Here is a 19,445-nt window from a genome sequence, read left to right as displayed (position 1 = left end):
CTGCTCACCCACGGTGGCATTTGTCACAGCAGGAGACGGGGACCAGCAGGGCTCTCCTTAGCCTGTTCAGTGATGCTCGGGGCTGCTCTGGAGAGTCCTACACAAACCACAGAGCTCTCTATAGCTCTCCAACGACACCCCACAATGCCTGGCTCTGAGGACAACCCCCCGTGTTGGAGCCTGACCAGCTGTCGGAAGAGCTGCACAGGCCACTTTTTGTGGCCAACATGGCTCTTCAGAGAGCAGTAGCAGTGGCAATAGGGGTGGCAATTGAGGGTAAGCCGAAGTGCGATATGAGGGTGGGGGTACGACACAGCATTGGATTGAGTGGGGAGGTGGGGAAGAGATGTCAATATGGAAGTCTTGGGACCAGGATACTTGAGAGAGCGTCATCAGAGGGCATGCTCCTGGTGGTTCCACATGGACCTATGGCCTTCAGCATGGTGGCCCCTTTTCTGTGGAATTCCCTGCCCCTGGAGGTCAGGCAGGCACAAATACTGTTGCTTCTGGCACCTCCTGAAAACAGTCTTATTCCAGGAAGCATTCTTTGACTGACAGCCAAGGTTTTTATTGGCTCTCTCTCTCTCTCTCTCTCTGTGTGTGTGTTTTAGTATAATAATAGTGCTTTAATATTTTGTAACTTTTACTGTTTTGATTCTGATGTTCACTGCTCTGGAATCTGTTTCAGATACGGAGCAGTATACAAATTTTGTAAATAAATAGATAAATTTCAGTCAGTGAGAGAGCTTGAGGCAGTCCTGACTTCGGGCTGAAAGAGGTTCAACAGCCCTGGTGTACACACAATTCTTTTGTCACACTGTTCCCTTTGCTCAAAAAGGCTTTGCAGGTTTTTGAAACAATACCAAACTGTTTACTTGAGGTAAGAATGGGATTAGTGCACATAATGCCAACAGTAAGTCTCATTTATAGACTGTTTCCAACGCCATAAAAAAACGATTGTCCATCTCCAATCTAAGGCTGCAATCTTATACACACAATTATTTAGGAGTAAGTTTCACTGAACTCAGTGGGGTTTACTTCTGAGTAGAAGTTCATAGGGTTGCACTGGAAGTATTTTTAGGCTGTGATAGTGGATCCTTTACTCCAGATTAGTCTGCTATCCAATAGGATTTGGTGCACACCACTGCTTTGCTTGTGACAGCTGCTTTTGTATTTCTGTACATAGTTTTCCCCAGCTCATGTTCAGTGGATAATCTGATTTATTCTCCATCGGCAGATGTGAAATTTTGCACACCACCAATCAACCCATGTTTAGGTGGTTTGTGGTGGCGTGCAACATTCCAGGTACTGTTTGTGGCAAAACAATTCCAACAAACCCATTTGTCATGAACAAGGAGTCACTACAGACACAACGCATGGCAATTTGTGCATACCATTCCTAGCAGGATTGAGCATGGCAGCCTTCCTCAATAGAACACACACATTAAAAGATTCTCCCAGTGTCAGGAGCCTGGAGACCTGAAGACTGGTAAACCACAGGAGCACACAGAACTCCGGGTTGGATCCAGGATCAAACAGACTGTGCAATGAGAAGCTGCCATTTTCTGAATCTGTCCATGGAGAGAAAGTACTAAGGATTAGAACAGCTCTCCCACACCTGGTGCCCTCTAGATGTGTTGGACTACAATTCCCAACATCCCCAGCCAGCATGCTGGGAGTTGTAGTCCAAAATATTTGGAGGACATCATGTTAGGGAACATTGGATCAGAAAGTGAGGGGGAAAACATATAGCTGAATTATTCTTATGATGAACAGTATTATGGGTTTTAATTTGTACTGTAGTTTTTCATATCAAGTGTGCAAGTTATACAGTTGATTAAAATGTAAAATATTAGCAACATCTGCAAAATTAGAGTGATTTAGGGAGGAGGAGAGATTAATATTGTAGAGAACAGAATGATGGTCTTTTTAGCTGTTTAGCTTTTCCGCATGTATGAGAAATGTACGTAGGTGAGTAACATGCCTTTACTTCCAGAATTCGTGTGAGGTGCCCTATCACTTTCTCTCCTGCTTGCTTCTGGAGTGCTCTCAGATCCGCACAAGGAACTCTAGTTCTCCCCACAATGCTTCCTTGTTTAGAGGTATGTCACATCCTATTAGCAAAGACTGGAGTAGGTAACAGTAACAACCGAACATTATTACAAAAAAAATCACCATAAAGATATAATCATATAACACGGCATATCAAGCATGAGCTAAAACATAGCTATAAAGCACCCATTATCCAAATACATTGCTGAAATAAAACCTTATGTATATCTCCAGACATTGAACGCTCGCCCAAGCAGAAAGATCTCGCAGGGCTTTGCCTTTGGAAGATGCTCAGGCTCTGACTTTAATCGCCCCATAATGGAATGTGTGACTTTAGCCATCTCCCTCCCTCCAATCCATCTGCCTCACACTAGATGGGACTGGCGTTGAGCTTCTCTCTCTCTCCCCACCCCACACCCTTCTAGCCCTCTGAACCCAAAGGGGTGGGTGTGTCTTTGTTCTCCCCCCAGTGCTCTCTGCCCCACACTGGAAGAAGGTGTTATCTCTGGACAAAGCCTTTTCTTCTGCTGTTCACTTCTATGATGGGAGAAAATGCACTGCTGAAATTCTCCCTGCAGCACAACCATTAAAAGCAGGCAGGACCGGAGCCTTGCCCACTGAATTTTGCAACTCTGCGAGGGACTCCCTCCCTCCCTCTCTCAAAGCTCATTTTGGGCCACACAGCGAAAGAAAGAAGAAGCCCTTCTCTCCTTTGCATTCCGTTTCGTGCCAGGCTGTTCCTTCCTCCTCAAAGGCAGTCCGTAGTACTCACTTGTTAGGAAAGCGCTGGGTTTCCTCCTGGCCCCCTTCAGGTCTCCACCCTCCAGCAGCAACGGCTGGGCAACATGGAGAAGTCCTTGCTCTGCTTCACTCCAGTGCCAAGGGGAGAGAAACTAGGGAACTCTGCAAGTTGTGATGCACAGCGCTCTCCTGTGTCTTTGCCTCTCTGGCTCTCGCTACCTCTCAGCGCATCTCTCCCCCAACCCCTGCATCTGCTTCTCCCCCCCTTTCTCTCCTCCCTTGATCTCTCTCTCTAAATCTCTGCTCCCCCCTCCTGCTCTTGCTCGGCAAGCCCATTGATCTCGCCCCCCCTTGAGGTTTGGTTGGGTGTTAACCCTCCTCTGGCCAGACCTCCTTATCCTGCACAATGCATTTCTATCTATCTATCTATCTATCTATCTATCTATCTATCTATCTATCTATCTATCTCTATCCATGCATCCATCCACTGGTCTGATCACTTTTGCTAGCCTCTTTTCCAGACACTACCCTGCCTGTTCTACAGGGATCCATAGGCATGTAGAACGGAATATACTGACCTGTTGAGTTGGCCCCCACCTCTGTAAGCAGAGCACATTTTACCATTTTAAGCGGCAAGAAGACTTTCATCACTATAACATAAGAAGGTGTTCACAAAACCATCTTAGATGGTCATGGGGAAAGCGCGGTGTGATCCCCCCCACCCCATCTCCCACCAAACAATCTGTGACAAACTGGTTGTGTGTAACAGCTGGCAGACAGAGGATTGGGCTTTTCCAGTGTGCACGGCATATATGTAGGTTTCGTAGTACTTCTTGGTGTGTGCTGAAAGTGAGATTCTGCATGTGGCCGGATGGCAAAGAAGGTGATTGGCTCACCATGGACTTGGCATGACCATCGCACACAGGCTTTTCAAGGGTCTCGCTCACAGCCGGCATGTGTCTGACTGTTGTATGAACAGTCCTGGAGGAGAAGGCTATCAATGGCTATTAGTCCCGAGGGCTCTATGCTATCTCCAATATCAGAAGCAGTAGGCCTATGTACACCAGTTCCTGGGGAACATGGGCGGCAGGGTGCTATTGCACCGATGTCCTGTTTGTGGGTTTCCCATTGACAGCTGGTCAACCACTGAGTGACCAGAATGCTGGACTAGATGGACCCTTCATCTGATCCAGCATGAATCTTTTTGTGTCCTTATGTTCTTAACAGTGGTGTAGTGGAACTGGGCTTGCAGGGATGCAAAGCCAACACTTTTTCATTAGCAGGGACACTAACATCCTTTTGCCAGCCCTCTCTGAATTCCCTGCTCCCTTCTGGCTGAGCAGCATTTCTCACAGTAGCTGGAGGGTGGGGGGAGAAATGGATTTTTCAGCAAGGAGTTATTGTTCCCCGCTGTGATGGAAAATGTTGGGTCCACTTGGTCTTGAATGGGCATTTGAGACTCATTAGCTTCACAAAAGGCCTTCTTCTGGTGGAGATGAAAACTGTTTGAACTGGTTTGTTGATACAAACTGCCTGTATTTTTGGACTCTCCTTAGGGGCATGGCTATGGGGACAGTCTTCTGTTTGAAGAGCTGTCCAGTCCAAACTTGGTTGAAAGACACAGAACCATTGGAAGGGAGAGCCAGCAGGGGTCTTGAAGTAGCCCGCCCATACTCGGCACCTGGATAGCAGACTGAGCAGGCACATGACTCACCTGGTCACAGTCTTCCTCCCCACCCTGGTGAGATGTATTGTATTTCTGTTTCAATTACAGTAATTATTTGTAAATGTGCATCTATACGTATAAATTAGCATTTGCACATTGGGAGCAAATTGTCCTCTTTTTGGTAATGTGTAGGTGGCCACTCTATCGCCTTAATTTGTTTGATCTCATGGCAGCTCTGTGAGTTAACTCAGCACTCCCATTTTAAAGCAGGGGAGCTTAAGCCAAGGAGGAGTAGGCTGATCAAGATCGTGCTACAAGCCTGTGGCAGGATTTTAACCCCACTTTCCCAGTTGTTTTGCAATGTTCTCCTCATGCCCAATAATACACTTCTGAAATACTCAACAACTTCTGAAAGCCGTCATATGGTAGTAAGGAACAGAAAGGGAGATTTTGCATGGTGTGGAGAATGTGGATAGAGAGACATTTTTCTCCCTTTCTTATCAAACTAGAACCCGGGGACATCCCATGAAGCTGATTGGTGGGAGATTCTCGACAGATAAAAGGAAATACTGCTTCACACAGTGCTTAGTTAAACTATGGAAGTTGCTGCCACAAGACAAGTGACGGCCATCAATTTGGATGGCTTTCAAAGGGGGTTAGACAAATTCTTGGAGAAGAAGGCTATCGGTGGCTATTAGTCCCGATGGCTCTATGCTACCTCCAGTATCAGAGGCAGTGTGGGCAGGAGGGTTCTGTTGCACTCATGTTCTGCTTGTGGGTTTCCCATAGACAGCTGGTTGACCACTGTGTTAACAGAATGCTGGACTAGATGGATCTTGGCCTGATCCAGCATAGCTGTTCTTCTGAGATACATGTTTGGATGAAACTGGTTCTAAACCTAAATGGCTGTTGCCCATATACCATGACCCTATCTATATCTTGTCATTTGCAAACTATGAAGAAATTATATGTAGCCAGACTCTATTGCCCAAGGGTAGACAGCCTGGTACCTCCAGATGTTTGGACCAGAACTCCTAGAATTCATGACCATTGGCCATGCAGGCTGGGGCTGATGGGAGTTGAAGACTAAGCTGAAGCCTCCCTTGCTGTAATCTATCTCAGAGGAAATGAAAAAGCAAATGTAGCTGTACTGGTCACATAGGAGTGTGGTGAGGATCCAAAATCCACAGATGGACAATACTTTATTGGGACCCACCAAAACGCCAGAGAAACGTTCAAGCTTTTGTGTTCTCCAGAACTCTTCATGAGGCTGGATGGTACAAAAATCAGGGGATGGCAGAAAAAAAAGCAGCAAAGTCCAAAAACCTGACCAGATGTGGTGTCCATGAGGTCTACAGTTTAAATAAACCCAAACTCAAAATGGAATTTGTAGACCGAATGAATTAGTGGTAGACATTGCAGGTATCATTGCAGGCATTGCAGCAGGTTAATAGAGAGCGGGGAGGGAGAGATTACCCTAACCAATCTCAGAGGTTTGTTGTGAAGTTAAAAGGGGGAAGACATATCCTACTTTGGAGGAAAGGAAGAGAAATAATGTTATAAATGAATAAAAATTGTGCAGAGCTCAGTTCTAGAATCAGTTTTCGAAATTGAAGAATACAAAACAATAATAAAGGAAATGGCTTTTTCTTAACTGCATGAGCTCCACACATGTATATGATTAGAGAGAATGGCATCAATATTGGGGTATATTTCCTGTCAACCTTAGATTTTAGAAATTAAGCCCTGCACTGTAGTATTTTATACCTTGTGAAAAACAAGGATTGCTTTGGTTGAGTCATTCTGCATAGCTATTCCCAGATATAAGCATTTACATCTTATTCTGCACACTAGTGGGGGTGAGGAGGGAAACTCTAAAACAGATTACTCCAAAAGGAGGTTCACAGGATATAAAGAGTTGCCATACTGCATCAGATGAGTAGTTTGGATCCAAACTGAGTCATATTTACAGAATACTCATTGAAATCAATGGGACCTAATTGGTTTTAATGGGTCTACTCCAAGTAGTCTTCCTCAACCTGCTACATTCTAGACGGATTGGACTGCAACTTTTATCATGCTGTCTGAGATTATGGAAGTTGTAGTCCTCCACGTCTGGAGGTCCCTGGGTTGGGGAAAGCTGCTTTACTGCCAGTCTTTACCAGCAGCTGGTCTCTGATATCTTAATGTCAAGGTTTCCCAGGCTTTTAAATGGGAGGGAGAGAATCTGGAGGACTCTCAGGCATGGATCGATGCACTCTAATAGTGTGATCACTTGCATGGCTAATACGGTATTCAACCTTATACTCTACATCATCTGCCTGCTGCTGGAGACTGCAAAGTTTGCTATCCTGCAGGACCCTGTGAGCTTAAAACAATTAGATACATAGATTCCCACATCATGTTTGAGCAGTGTTAATTTAACCTAGCAAACATATATATATATACACACACACACATACATACATACATACACACAGTTTGAACTGTAGCAGAACCCAGGATAAACAGGCTTAGCAATCAAGCATACAGCTAAATGTGGGAATTCCATTCCTTAAGCAAGCATGCAATACTGTGTGTGATTAGACAGAAAACAAACAAACAAGCAAAAAACAACACACACACACACACCCCTCTACAAGCTGGGAGTTGTAGGACTTTTTTCTGTCTAAATATGCACAGGTTTGCATCCCTAATATGTGAAATGGCACACATCATATTGCTCAGGGAACCAAGAATCATCCATGATTGTTGCACTAATGCATGTGCTTATATCCCTAATAGTACATGCCTTTTAGTAAAGGTCTTCCAAGGAGATGGGGCAGAAGGAATTAGAACTTTTTGAATTGAGATTGGTGAAGTGAATCAAACTTGTAAGAGGGCATTTTCAGCACAACTGAACACTGACTGCCCCACTTGTGATCAACATGTTTGACTTTTGTCATGTGTGAATCCTCTCTTTCTATCTCTCTCTCTCTCTCTGCCCTGCCCCTCTTTCCTGACATGCAGTTGAACATTAGGCAATAGATTCTACTGAGTAGAAAGAAACCCACAGTCTCTTGTTGAATGCAAGTGCTTTGTTGCCATGGAAACAGGTGCATCTGGAGGTATGTGGCCTTGTCAATGTGTGGTGTTAAGTAGAGAGTTCCTGTCTATTTGTCACTAACCAATGTATGTTTCTCGTTAGAAGAAGATGATCCTTTGGTATGTGTGTGTATATGTGGGGAGGGGAGGGGGGAGACCCTACTCCTCATCAAACTATAAACCAGAAACATTACCTGTTAAAGCATGCCAGAGTAGGGCTCAGGAAAAATGCTACAAACCCTCATGGGCTTTTTGTTGATTTTCCTTATTGCCTTTGCAAAAAGTGCAATGGCAAGACTTAGCAAAGTAGGGAGCTGCCTTATACTGAGTCAGACCATTGGTCTATCTAGCCCAGTATTGACTCCACTGACTGGCAGCAGCTCTCCAGGGTTTGTCACTAACCAATGTATGTTTCTCGTTAGAAGAAGATGATCCTTTGGTATGTGTGTGTATATGTGGGGAGGGGAGGGGGGAGACCCTACTCCTCATCAAACTATAAACCAGAAACATTACCTGTTAAAGCATGCCAGAGTAGGGCTCAGGAAAAATGCTACAAACCCTCATGGGCTTTTTGTTGATTTTCCTTATTGCCTTTGCAAAAAGTGCAATGGCAAGACTTAGCAAAGTAGGGAGCTGCCTTATACTGAGTCAGACCATTGGTCTATCTAGCCCAGTATTGACTCCACTGACTGGCAGCAGCTCTCCAGGGTTTCAGGCAAGAGTTTTTTGAACTGTACCTGGAGATGTCAGGGATTGAACCTGGGCCCTTCTGCATGTAATGTAGGTGCTCTACTGCTGAGCTACAGCCCTTCCCAAGCTATGGCAAACTTGAGATGGATAAGTAGGCCACATGGGAGGTTTAGATGGAATCCAGCTTTCCTGGGAGGGGTGAGCCAGTACATTCCATATGTTGGCCAGATCTACACCTAGAGCTCCATCACACTTTTTTTTTCCTGGTATGCATCTGCGATTTCTGCCGCCTTTTCATTAGTGCGTCAAGTGCTGGTCACTTTCACATGTGCATTGTTGCGCTGTTTCGGCTTGTTTACCTTTTTACCTGTGCCGGCTCGCGCTTCCTGGTATCGCCACCCTACCCCGCCTCTTCTTTCCCCCCATCCAGTTCATTGGTTCTTACAGGTGATGGACATTCTGATGGATGCGGGTGCCACCCCCACCCCCCACTCTGGTTTTGTTGTCTAAAGTTTAGCAATTTAGCATTTCATTGGCTGGGCACCTCATACAGCAGGCAAAAAAAGAGGGAAGTTGTAACAGGTGGATAATAGAGCAATGACAGTGGAGTTGGAGCAGCAAAAGTCTGTTTGACTAACTCCGCGTACTAGAGGAGAACCACCTCCACACTCCTCTTTCGTTAGCAAGACCGCCTTTCAATGCTCACACCCCAAGGAGGGACATTCTGTGACATCGCGCAAGGACAGCAACACACAGGGACAGAAAGGCAGTTTTATCCCACGTGGACAAAAAATACTGCACTTTCCCCATCCCAGAAAAACACAGAAAATGGCTGGGAAGGGGCGAGATGACTGCAGTGCAGGGACGACATTGTGTGAGGGTCATGAGGGGAAACGGTAAACAAGGCAAGATGACCGTGCGATAAAACACGGGTGTGATGGAGCCCCTTGTATCAAATCATCATGAATGTGGAATAAAAAAGCAAGAAATAACACTATGAAAGCGGAATGTGGATCAGTGCACTTCAATACCACTGTAAAGCAGTAGTGTAGAACTTAGGGTGACCATATGAAAAGGAGGACAGGGCTCCTGTGTCTTTAACAGTTGTATAGAAAAGGGATTTCAGCAGGTGTCATTTGTGTCACTCTAGTGACCAGATACAAAAGAGGCAGGACTCCTGCAACTTTAACTGTTGTGATGAAGAGGAAATTTCACCAGGTGCAGCATCCGTAGGAATGACACCTGCTGAAATTCCTTTTCTATACAACTGTTAAAGATACAGGAGCCCTGTCCTCCTTTTTGTATGGTCACCCTAGTAGATCCCTGTTTATGCCAGCTCTAGCATGGTGCTTGCTCGCTCAAAACCCTCCAAGACTCACTGTACCCATTGCACTAAAGTGGACAAAAGCATACCATAAAAAGCACAAGCCACCACAAATGCCCACTTGGCATTCATTCTCTCTCTCTCTCTCTGTGTGTGTGTCTGTGTGTGCTTATGTGGTGCTGTTTCATGTCAAAGCCTGTAAGTAGGGAAAAGGGGAACTAGTAAGCTCTGGGCCAAAGGGATCTGCTGATAGCAAAAAGGGGTGGGGAGAAGCAACCAACAGGGTCAACTTGCTGCTGTTAAGAGGCACTCACGTCTTGAAGGAACTGTGGCAGCCATGGAGGTCAGAGCATGGTTGATCTGTATGCTGCTTCTGCAGCCCTGGTGCCAGAGATCTCAGCACACTGGAGCAATTTCCCTCTCTCAAGAAGGAGACTTTTCCCCAAGCCGGTCTCCCCCAACTCGTGGTAAGATTGGCGAGATGATCCAATCCAATCCCGACATCCATCTCATCCAGAGTAAGCCAGACACCCAAGTGAGGCCTTACAGCCTGTCCCTCTCCCCAGATGACTACCACCACTACTTACCCAAACCCAAGCGCCTGCTGCGTGCCCCCCGGTTGAAGAAGTTGCTGGGCTCTTCCTATGATCCCTTCTGGATGTCTCCCGAGGACCCCCGAGGTCAGAACACAAGCCTAGAAGAATTTGGTACCCTGAGCCAAGACCTGGCTGAACGTACCGCCCGATATAGGAAGAAACTTCTACAGGAGGCCAAGGGACTCGATCTTTCTGAGCTGCTGTCTTCTGAAGATGGGATCTATGGCAACCTGAGCCAAGTCCTCCTCCCCCGCCTCCATGAGTGGCTAGTGGCTAGTGCTACCTGCCGTCTGACCTCTTCCTGGGTGGATATGGGACCCATCTTCTGGCCACGCTGGGTACGCCATACAGACTGTGACATCACGAATGCTGGGTGCTCTTGGCCTCCAGGCATGGTTTGCCGGCCTGCGCAAATCACCCACATCAAACTCCTTGCATGGCATTGTTGGGTAAGCAGGGACCAAATTCGGGGTCCTAGGAAGTCCCATCAGCAGTGCACATGGAGGCAAATCCCTTATCCTGTGGTGGCAGCATGCAAGTGTTCCTGTTGATGTTGAGATAGTGTGACGGAGGTTGCAGATTCGGCTTGGACTTCTTCTGGATTTTGCTGTCATTTCCCAATCAGTTGAAAGCCAACATGCTCAAGATGAAGGAATAGTGTCAAGGTGTGTGAAGCAGATGGCAACAGTAGCAAGATTTGAAAGAAAGCAGGACTCCACGAAAATAGGCACCTCTGCCTTGGAGAGGTTCCCAGAGTGGAGAGAAAACCAGACTTGGGGAATTGCTGCCACATCAAAGGATAGGAAGCCAAGGGAGTGAAACAGAGGCGCCAACAACTTTCTCAGACTGACGTGCATGATGATAAGTTGACAGCATAAATGGAACACATTTCAGCATTGATGTGCTGAGCGGCGATGTGTGTTGGAAGCTCAACGAATTCTGCTTGTTGTCACTGAAAAGGGAACCTGATGTTCATGTGAAGAAATAAATGGGCTTTAGAAGTGTTTAGGATAAGTCATGTCGTCAATCTTTTTATCTGGATCTTCAGCAATTGCCATGTTGTTGAGTTTATAGGATCGCAGTCTTGTTTGAGCGTAACTTAGAAAGTGGTGGATATAGACCACTCAAGCATGATCCACCTGGAAGTTTTGATATGAATGGAGATATGCAAGAGCACAGTAGTCTCCCATTTTCAATGGGGCTTCTGCAGGGGGACTTCCAAGTGGATTCTGCCCCCATGACTCAGGTTGTTGATGCCTTTCCCCACCCCATACTAAAGTAGTAGGGCAGCTACCAAGATGGAGGGATATCTCTTCTTATCCTTTCACCCAGATCTTTGATACTGAAGGGATGCTATTCAGTTTACCTCTCTCTAGATGAGTTCTTAGGAGGCATTGAAGGATACGGAAACAAGGTGCCTGCCTCTCTCATTTCTAGGCGATCAGACATCTGTGTCTCAGGCTACAATCCTATACGCATCCCCAGGTAAGTGAACTCAATGGGATTTACTTCTGAGTGGATATGTATAGGACTGTTGTCAGTCACTCACTTCACAGCCTCTGAGGAATAACCCATTGGTAAGTATATCTGAGAGATATACCTGACAATTTAGAAGGTACAAAAATACCCAACTTCCAGTCCTATTCTGATGATGATGATGATGATGATGATGATGATGAGTTGCTCAGTAGCTTTTTTTCAATAGAACGCAAGGCAATCCTCAGGCAGTTGCTCATCTAGGCACTGATCAGTGTCAGAACTGCTTAGCAAGGGTATGGTTGCTGCAGCCCGTAGCTCTGTCTGTAGGGATGTATGTAGGGAAAGATAACAGGAGGAAACACCCAAATGTTTACCCCATCAAGATAAAACTTTACCTTCTGAAAGCATAATATTTTTCTGCATTTCAATATTTCTGGATATACCCACACATACTGAAACTAGCTTAATAGTTGTCCCCTCTTCCCAGAGACCATTAGAAATCATAATCTTCCTAGGGAGCCCTAGGAATTGTACTAAAATGGTAGCTCTGTGAAGGGGGGAGGCTAGGGAATCTCTGTGCAGCCTTCTCCAACTGGTTGCCCTCCAGGTGTGTTTGATTGCAACTCCCATCATCCCCGGCCAACATGACCATGGTATAGCCCAACAGATCTGGAAGTCATCAGGTTGGGGAAGGCTGCAAGTATCCCCAGTGAAATAGGAGCCCCCAGCCTCCACCAAGTCTAAGGTCTCAGCACCCTTACCAAAGTATAGTTTCCAGGTTTGTCTGGTGGAAGCCATGACTGTGGCATGAAACCAATATTGGCTTGGAGTAGAGTGCTCTAAACCTGGGTTTGATTTCTGCCTTTCACCAGCAGTCTCAGTGTAGTTCAGGCAATGATTTGCAAAAATTACAACTCACCTGGTTATCAAGAGAGCCCCTGGACTGGAAAACAGGGGGTAGCCAAGCTCTAAAAAGAGACACAGCTTTTGCGGCGTGTGTGTTGGAAATATAAATATTACAGTAGCTCTTTAAACATAAAACCAGTGCATTGCCACCTTGTTCTAAATTGTTCCGCACGAACTCGAAGTTTGTCATTTGTTTCCATGTCAAAGCTAGGAGCAATTCCATTGATGGCTTGTAATCCAGGCCCGTCCATCAGACCACACTGGTGGTAGGAATGAGACAGGAATTTAACAATTACGAAAACTGCAGCCCTATGAGTTGCTGACGGAGCTGAAAGTGACTGAACTTGAATAGCAGAGAACAGAAAACATGTCATAAAGAAGTTGCTGGAACTCCAAGGGTAGAAGACTACAAAGGAATTGGCCGAATTGGGGGGTGGAGGTGGGTGAGAGAGAGATTGAGAGTTGCATTGCTCTTGGCTGCATTACCGTGCTGGATGGCAAGATGTACGTTCCGTGTGAATGTTACCGGGCATCTCACGTATCTGCAGACCAGCAGCCTGCCCTACAGTGTGCATGGCCACAAATCAGAAACTAGCTGTGTCCTCTGTATGAATGTGAATGCTGTGATCAATACCAGTGCATTATTCATCTTTTTTTCTTTGAATCTTTAATACTGCAGCCCCTTTTATTTCCCAGCATGCATCTTGCCATGGCCCAAAGCTGCAGTCTGGTGCAGCACTTGGCTCTGTGTGTGTGTGTGTGAGAGAGAGAGAGAGGGGGGGGGGGGGGAAGGTAGAGTTAAGACAAAATATTTGGAAGCAAAAAGCTTCATCACACGTACCTGCTTCCCTGGGTTTTCCCCGTAGCGCTAAGCTTTCGCAGTTGTTGTTTTTGCTACCGGGCGACAGCAATCATACCAGGAAGTGAGTTTAAGGGGGAAATGTAAAAAATCATAAAAAATCAACGGATGACCCAATTCAATTCAAATTTGGTATGCTTAAAGCACTCCATAGTATCTCACAATCAAAGCAGATTATAAGGTGGGAAACGTCTGAGTCCTTTGCATGCAATTTGCAGTGATTGCACAGTATAACGCTGGTGTGATAAAGTTCAACAAGAGGGAAAGGGGGCACTAGGAGAAAGAGGTGCCTTCTGGCCTATTTGAAACCAGTTTGGTCATTTTTTAAAGCTGCACCATTTATTTCTGTGAATTAACCTACACAAAGAAGCAATGGTTGACAGAGGGAGCATTTCTTTTTTGCAAGGAACCAGCAGGCGGAAAGCAGAAATGTCCTTTGCTAGAAGAAGAGCCAGGGCGCTGTTTGCTGGGGGAAAGCGAGGTTTGCTAAAGCAGCGCTTCCCAAACACTTTTAAGCAGGTTCCTCTTGTAAAAGAAATGCTCATCTTTTGCAAACGTGCGCACGCCTAACCAGGCACCAAACATTTGTTCCAAGTGGGAGTATGCGGAGGTCTTCTCATGCAGTGGAGTGTGCGTGCGTGCATGTGTGGTCTGCTGTTGCGTGGGAGGATCTGTAAACTGGGAAACTAATGTAACGATGACATCGTAACAGGAAGGGACTTTTTTGAACTCTTCCTAAGCCACAGACTGGACAACATCCTTAGAACAGAGAACAAAGCAACAATGTTGGGGCAACTCATAGCGGAAAATCTTGTGCAGGCAGGAGTGTATTGATTTGGGAGTGGCCCCAGGGCCGGCGCCAGACTATATTGCGCCCTAGGCAGGCACGTTCTGAAGCCCCCCCCTCCCCTGGCTCGCTCACTCACTCACCGCCCCCTGACTCGCCTGCCCACCTGCTCGCTCGCTCGCTCACTCACTGCTCATCCCACCCGTTCGCCCGCCCACTGCTCCGGCTCCCCCCTCGCTCACACACTCCAGCTCCCCCCATCGCTCGCCCTCTGCCCCCGCTCACTCGCTCACCGCTACGGCTCCCCCCCTGCTCGCCCACTCACCGCCCGCTCCCGGCTTTGAAGCCAGGATGCTGGGGTTGGGGCAGAGGCTTTGAAGCGGCGCGCCTGGAAGTGGCTTCCTGGCATGCCGTACTGAAGCCTCCGCCTCCAACCCCAGCGTCCTGGCTTCGAAGGAGCCAGGACGCTGGGGTTGGGCGGAGGCTGGGGCAGCAGCTTTGGAACAGCACACCCGGAAGCCGCTCTAGGAGAGCAGCTTCCGGGTACGCTGTTCGGCGCCCTCGTTTGCTTGGCGCTCTAGGCGGCCGCCTGAGTTGCCTCTATGGCAGCACCGGGCCTGAGTGGCCCAAAGCTTACATTGGAGTCCAGAGGTATGCAAATTTGACTTCCTCATCCAGAACAGAAAAGAAGCCATGTCAGTCCATTACGAAAATCCAATATCTACTGTTGGTCAATAGCTTTATTAGGATCAACCAAAATGTCACAAGACAGTGAGCAAGCTTTTGATTTCTCCAGAAGGAACGAGAGAGAGAGAGAGAGAGAGAGAGAGAGAGAGAGAGAGAGAGAGAGAGAGAGAGAGAGAGAGAGAGAGAGAGAGAGAGAGAGGCTGGTTTGTTTTTTGGGGGGGATCACAAAGTCTGCATTTGATAGAGAGGAAAAAACAGACTTAGGTTCAGTGAAGGCTGGTGGCTTTGTTTCAGTGGGTCTGTGAATCCGCTTTGGGTTTCAGCCAGAACTCAAAAGAAGCTAACCAAGGTGCTGAACCCATTTGCGGTGGTAGGGTTCAGCACATTGGACAGCTCCTTTTTAGTTTTGACTGGTTCTGAGTGAAACCCAGGGTGGATTCACAGCCCACAGAAATTGGAGCCACCAACTCCTTTAGAGTTCTAACTGGTTCTGAAGGAAACCCAGAGTGGATTTACAGCTCCACAGAAATCAGAGTCACCAGCCTCCACTGCTTAGGCTGCAATCCTTTGTGCACCTGCGCAGGAGTAAATACCACTGAATTCAGTGGGACTTACTTCCAAGTAGGCTTGTATAGGATTGCAACGTTATTTGAATTAAGCACAACTAGGCGTTATGCAGATTTCAGTGGAGGACAAAGAAACACCTTATCCAGGTTGTTCGTGCCCCCGTGTTGAAGAAAAGCATGAGAACCAGCTGCATTATCCAGTCTGCCTGTTCTAAACACAGTGCACTAGCAGCAACAACTGCTTGCCCAACAAGGAAGTCCTGCTTGCTACCACAACCCAAAAACTGAGTGAAATGACCACTTCAGGAATGGGACAATGTTCTCCATCTTATTCAATCAGTTCCCACAAGCCTAGTGCAGTTCAACAAAAGACCATTGATTCAACCACCCAGTTCTAGGCTATTGAGTGAGGAGGATTCTAGCTTCCACAGGATGTTCTGCCTTCCTGGAACTTCCTACCCATCTTCTCCAAGGGCCCATGCTACAGTTCGCAAACATAAGCATTAACTTTCATCAATATCCAAGAGACAGTGTGGTGTAGCAGCTACAGTGTTGGACTGGGAGTCGGGAGATCCAGGTTCTAGTCCCCACTTGGCCATGGAAGCCCACTGGGTGGCTTTGAGCCAGTCACAGACTCTCAGCCTAACCTACCTCACAGGGTTGCTGTTGTGAGGATAAAATGGAGAGGAGGATTATGTACTCCACCTTGGGCTCCTTGGAGGAAAAAAGGCAGGATATAAATGCAATCATCATCATCATCATCTGGTGTTAGAGGTTAGCATCATTGGTTACCTGCTGGGGCCCACTGCCAATCCTTGGAGCCTACAGGCCCTGCTGTTAGGGTGGCCATGCTTCCTTCTTTTTGGAGGTCTGTCCTCTATTTGAAGGCTGTCGAGCCCAAGTCCGGTTCCAAGATAAGCTATAAAACTGGAGAGCCAGCAGGGGCCCTTGAAGTTGCCCATCCCTAGTCAGCACCTGGACCGCAAACTGAGCAGGCACCCTGGCCACCTGATCAGAGTCTTTATGGTTAGATGCACTGCATTTCCTTCTAAACGATAGCAATGGTTTCTAAATTTGCACCTCTGCCTATAAGTTAGCAGCTGCCGATTTTAGCTGAATCTGTATAATCTTTTGTCCTGTTTTTTGGCGATGCATTTCCTCTTTTGGCGATGCGTAAGTGGCCCCCTCTGTGCTGCTGCTCCTCCTCCTCCTCCTTGCTGATTCTTCCTGTTCATGCCCCACTCTTGTGAGTGAGCAAGCAAGGAGAAGCCCCCTCTGCACACCCTCAGAGAAAGAGGGACACTGAAAGCATCTTGTCCGAGCTTCCACCCAACCAGCACTGCCAATATAGGCTATGAGGAGGCTCACTAGAATTGGGCCGCAATGCAGAGGATGAGGGGGAAAGAACCACTCAGCTGTTTCTTCCATATTCAGTTAACCGCAGGGCTGGGCTGGCCCAATAGGCCTGGGATGGCAGAATTCAAGCAACCCCAAGGTAACAGGGAGGGGAGGACCTCGAGGAGGAATTATAATTGGACCAGAGCCTAGGCCTAGGGTTCTGGTAGGTACATCACCCCATGCATTTCCCAGGTGAAGCCTCTTAGGGTGCTATGCTAGCTGTGGAATGCTGGGAGTTGTAGGACATTTTTCTGTGGCCCTGTTCAGATGACATATCAGACTCTGTGGTTAGTGAAACTGCGGTTCTCTGGGTTTAGCACTAACTGCAAGCTATGCTGTCACACTCAACACTTTAAGCCATGGTTAGAGCTGTTAATCCTGCTGCAGATGGTCTGACTCTAGTTAGTGAGTGAGCAGGGTTTAGGAAAAAACACATCGCACAAGACACCTTAAACCCTGCTGCTTAACCAAAAGCCTTAACCAGCAGGGCTTAAGGTGTCTTCTGAACAGGTCCTGTCTAAACATGCCTAGGATTGCACCCTTAAAAGCCTCACTCCATTCACTTATGGAGCAGAGTGAAGGGTTATCACTGGACAAGCCATTCAAGAGGGAATAGATTGGTGCTCCCCACGGCCACCACTCCATATGCAGCAAGATGTAAGGTGGAGAGGAGGGGGAGGTTACTTCCCCCCTAGGAGATCAATGATGAAACACTATGAAGTGTAAACACTGATCATTATTTTTTAAATGTTTTAAGAAAAGCTGTTTCTTTGCAACCTTGAAATTGCGCAGCTTTGCAGATGCTCACTGACATTTTTGGCAGGATGTCACCCCACTTCTTTTACAAGCTGTTTATAATAGAATTTTTAATGGGGATAGGTGGGTGTGGTGGGTTGTAATGGATTTGTGTGTGTGTGGGACTTGTGGCCTTCCAGATGTTGCTAGACAATTTCCAACACTCCGGACCATTGGTTGGGATGGCTGGGAGTTTGAGTTAACATCTGGAGGACCACTGACCTCCCTTTACTCTGCTATGGTATAATTCTCTGTTATGTCTCTCAGATCTAGTATGGAGGATGTGTGAATGAGCGCAATGTGCTTGATCCAACCCCACTTTGCAGGATGCATGAAAGCCAAGAGATTTTTTTCCCATATAGGCCAGGCATGGGCAACCTATAGGCCTGCAGATGTTTTGATCTACAACCCCCAGCATCTATCACCATTTGCTATGCTGGCTAGGGCTGATGGGAATTGTAGGCTAAAGCATCTGGAGGGCCACATGTTGCCCACCCGATAGAACGTAAAAAGAAACATCCGTTCTTTTCTCTCCCCGCTGTGCGCCAGCCTTTCCTTTCCTAGTTTGATTATACTGCCAAAGTAAGTGCTAGAATGCAGAGAAGCAGAGGCTTGATTGAGCTTCTTTTAGCATTCTGCAGTGCATTGTAATGGCAATGAATACATCAAAATGATGGGGTTTTATAATGAAATGCAATCCACCTTTTGAAAGAGCTCCGCTTTTGCCTATTCTTGTGTCCCTCCGCAAGAGCAACACAACCGGATTGTTCCAAAGCTGCCCTCTAGCGATCAGACTGAAGCAATGAAGATAATGCTTTTTCTTTTCTTTTTTGCTGGTCAAGCAATGCAAGGCAGGGGAAGGTCACTTCCTTCCTTCCCATTGCCTTGATCTCTGCAGCAACCCCTGCAGAATGGGAACAGGACAGCCAGCCAGAGCCTAACCAAGTCATGCCTGAGATGAAGGACAAGACGACACGTCCTCCTTTCCACCTTCAGAAGCTGGCAGGTAAATCTTACTTTGACACGGATGATGGGACAATGCCCTGCACCACACCTGAAGACAGGAGGCTTCTTTAGGGAGTGCAGAGCAGGCTGCCTGGAATACATAGCTCTGTCCTGCAAGAGCAGAACAGCCAGAGAGTTGCCACTGCCACTACCACACCATCCAACATCTGGTGACTAACTCACTTTACCTAATGATAGGGCCAGCTTTACTCACAGGGCTTTTATAAGCAGAAAGATATCCATGACGCCATGGCCACCAAAGCTTATGATAAGAACCACAAGAGTAGACTTTATGTGGCCCATCCTGTTGTCTTAACTGGGATCTAGTCTACAGTGGAAACTGTTCATTGTTTTTAGGGGCATCAGTTGAGGGCCTGTATTTTGAAGAGCTGCATATCACTGGGATCATTATGAAGACATCCATGAGTCTCTTTAGATTGCCTTCCTGGAAGCCTATGTGGGCTTTTATCTTTGTACCCTGTGCACACCATTACAGACCTACTTTTTTTTAATGCAAGTTGTTTGTTTGGCTGTTACTGAAATATATATTGTATATATTTAAAGCTGCACCAGATGAAGGCATTGCAAGTTTGCTCGTAATGTTTGCAGATCTCAAGGCCCAAGATTGTAGCCAAATTCTACAACAAAGTATGTTGTCTATCAATTCTTAGATCGATAGGGATGTATATGCAGGCACACACCTGTTTAAGACAAGAGTAATACCGCTAACATTGGCATGTAGGCCTGGCTCGTCACCTAATGTCCACCTGGGGCAGATACCTATACAGCACACATCTTTCTCTTGAAAAT

The 19,445-nt window shown here is 46.8% G+C and overlaps 2 protein-coding genes across 2 annotated transcripts in view; one reads left to right on the top strand and one right to left on the bottom strand.

Moving 5' to 3' along the window:
* Positions 1-19,445, bottom strand: part of EIF3L (eukaryotic translation initiation factor 3 subunit L) — a 128,164-nt gene that overhangs the window by 64,109 nt on the left and 44,610 nt on the right. The gene's annotated exons all lie outside the window — the stretch shown is intronic.
* Positions 10,039-10,734, top strand: LOC134404005 (noggin-like). The gene has a single exon (XM_063134557.1). It carries the CDS (start codon positions 10,039-10,041, stop codon positions 10,702-10,704), a length of 666 nt encoding a protein of 221 aa, XP_062990627.1. The 3' UTR covers positions 10,705-10,734.

This window comes from Elgaria multicarinata, chromosome 9 (genome assembly GCF_023053635.1).
Source record: "Elgaria multicarinata webbii isolate HBS135686 ecotype San Diego chromosome 9, rElgMul1.1.pri, whole genome shotgun sequence".
Lineage (NCBI taxonomy): Eukaryota > Metazoa > Chordata > Lepidosauria > Squamata > Anguidae > Elgaria > Elgaria multicarinata.
Note: the sequence above shows the minus strand (reverse complement) of the source record. Positions and strands in the feature narration are given on the sequence as shown.

Coding starts and splice junctions, on each gene's coding strand:
- LOC134404005 (XM_063134557.1), top strand. CDS start 10,039: ATGATCCAATCCAATCCCGACATCCATCTCATCCAGAGTAAGCCAGAC.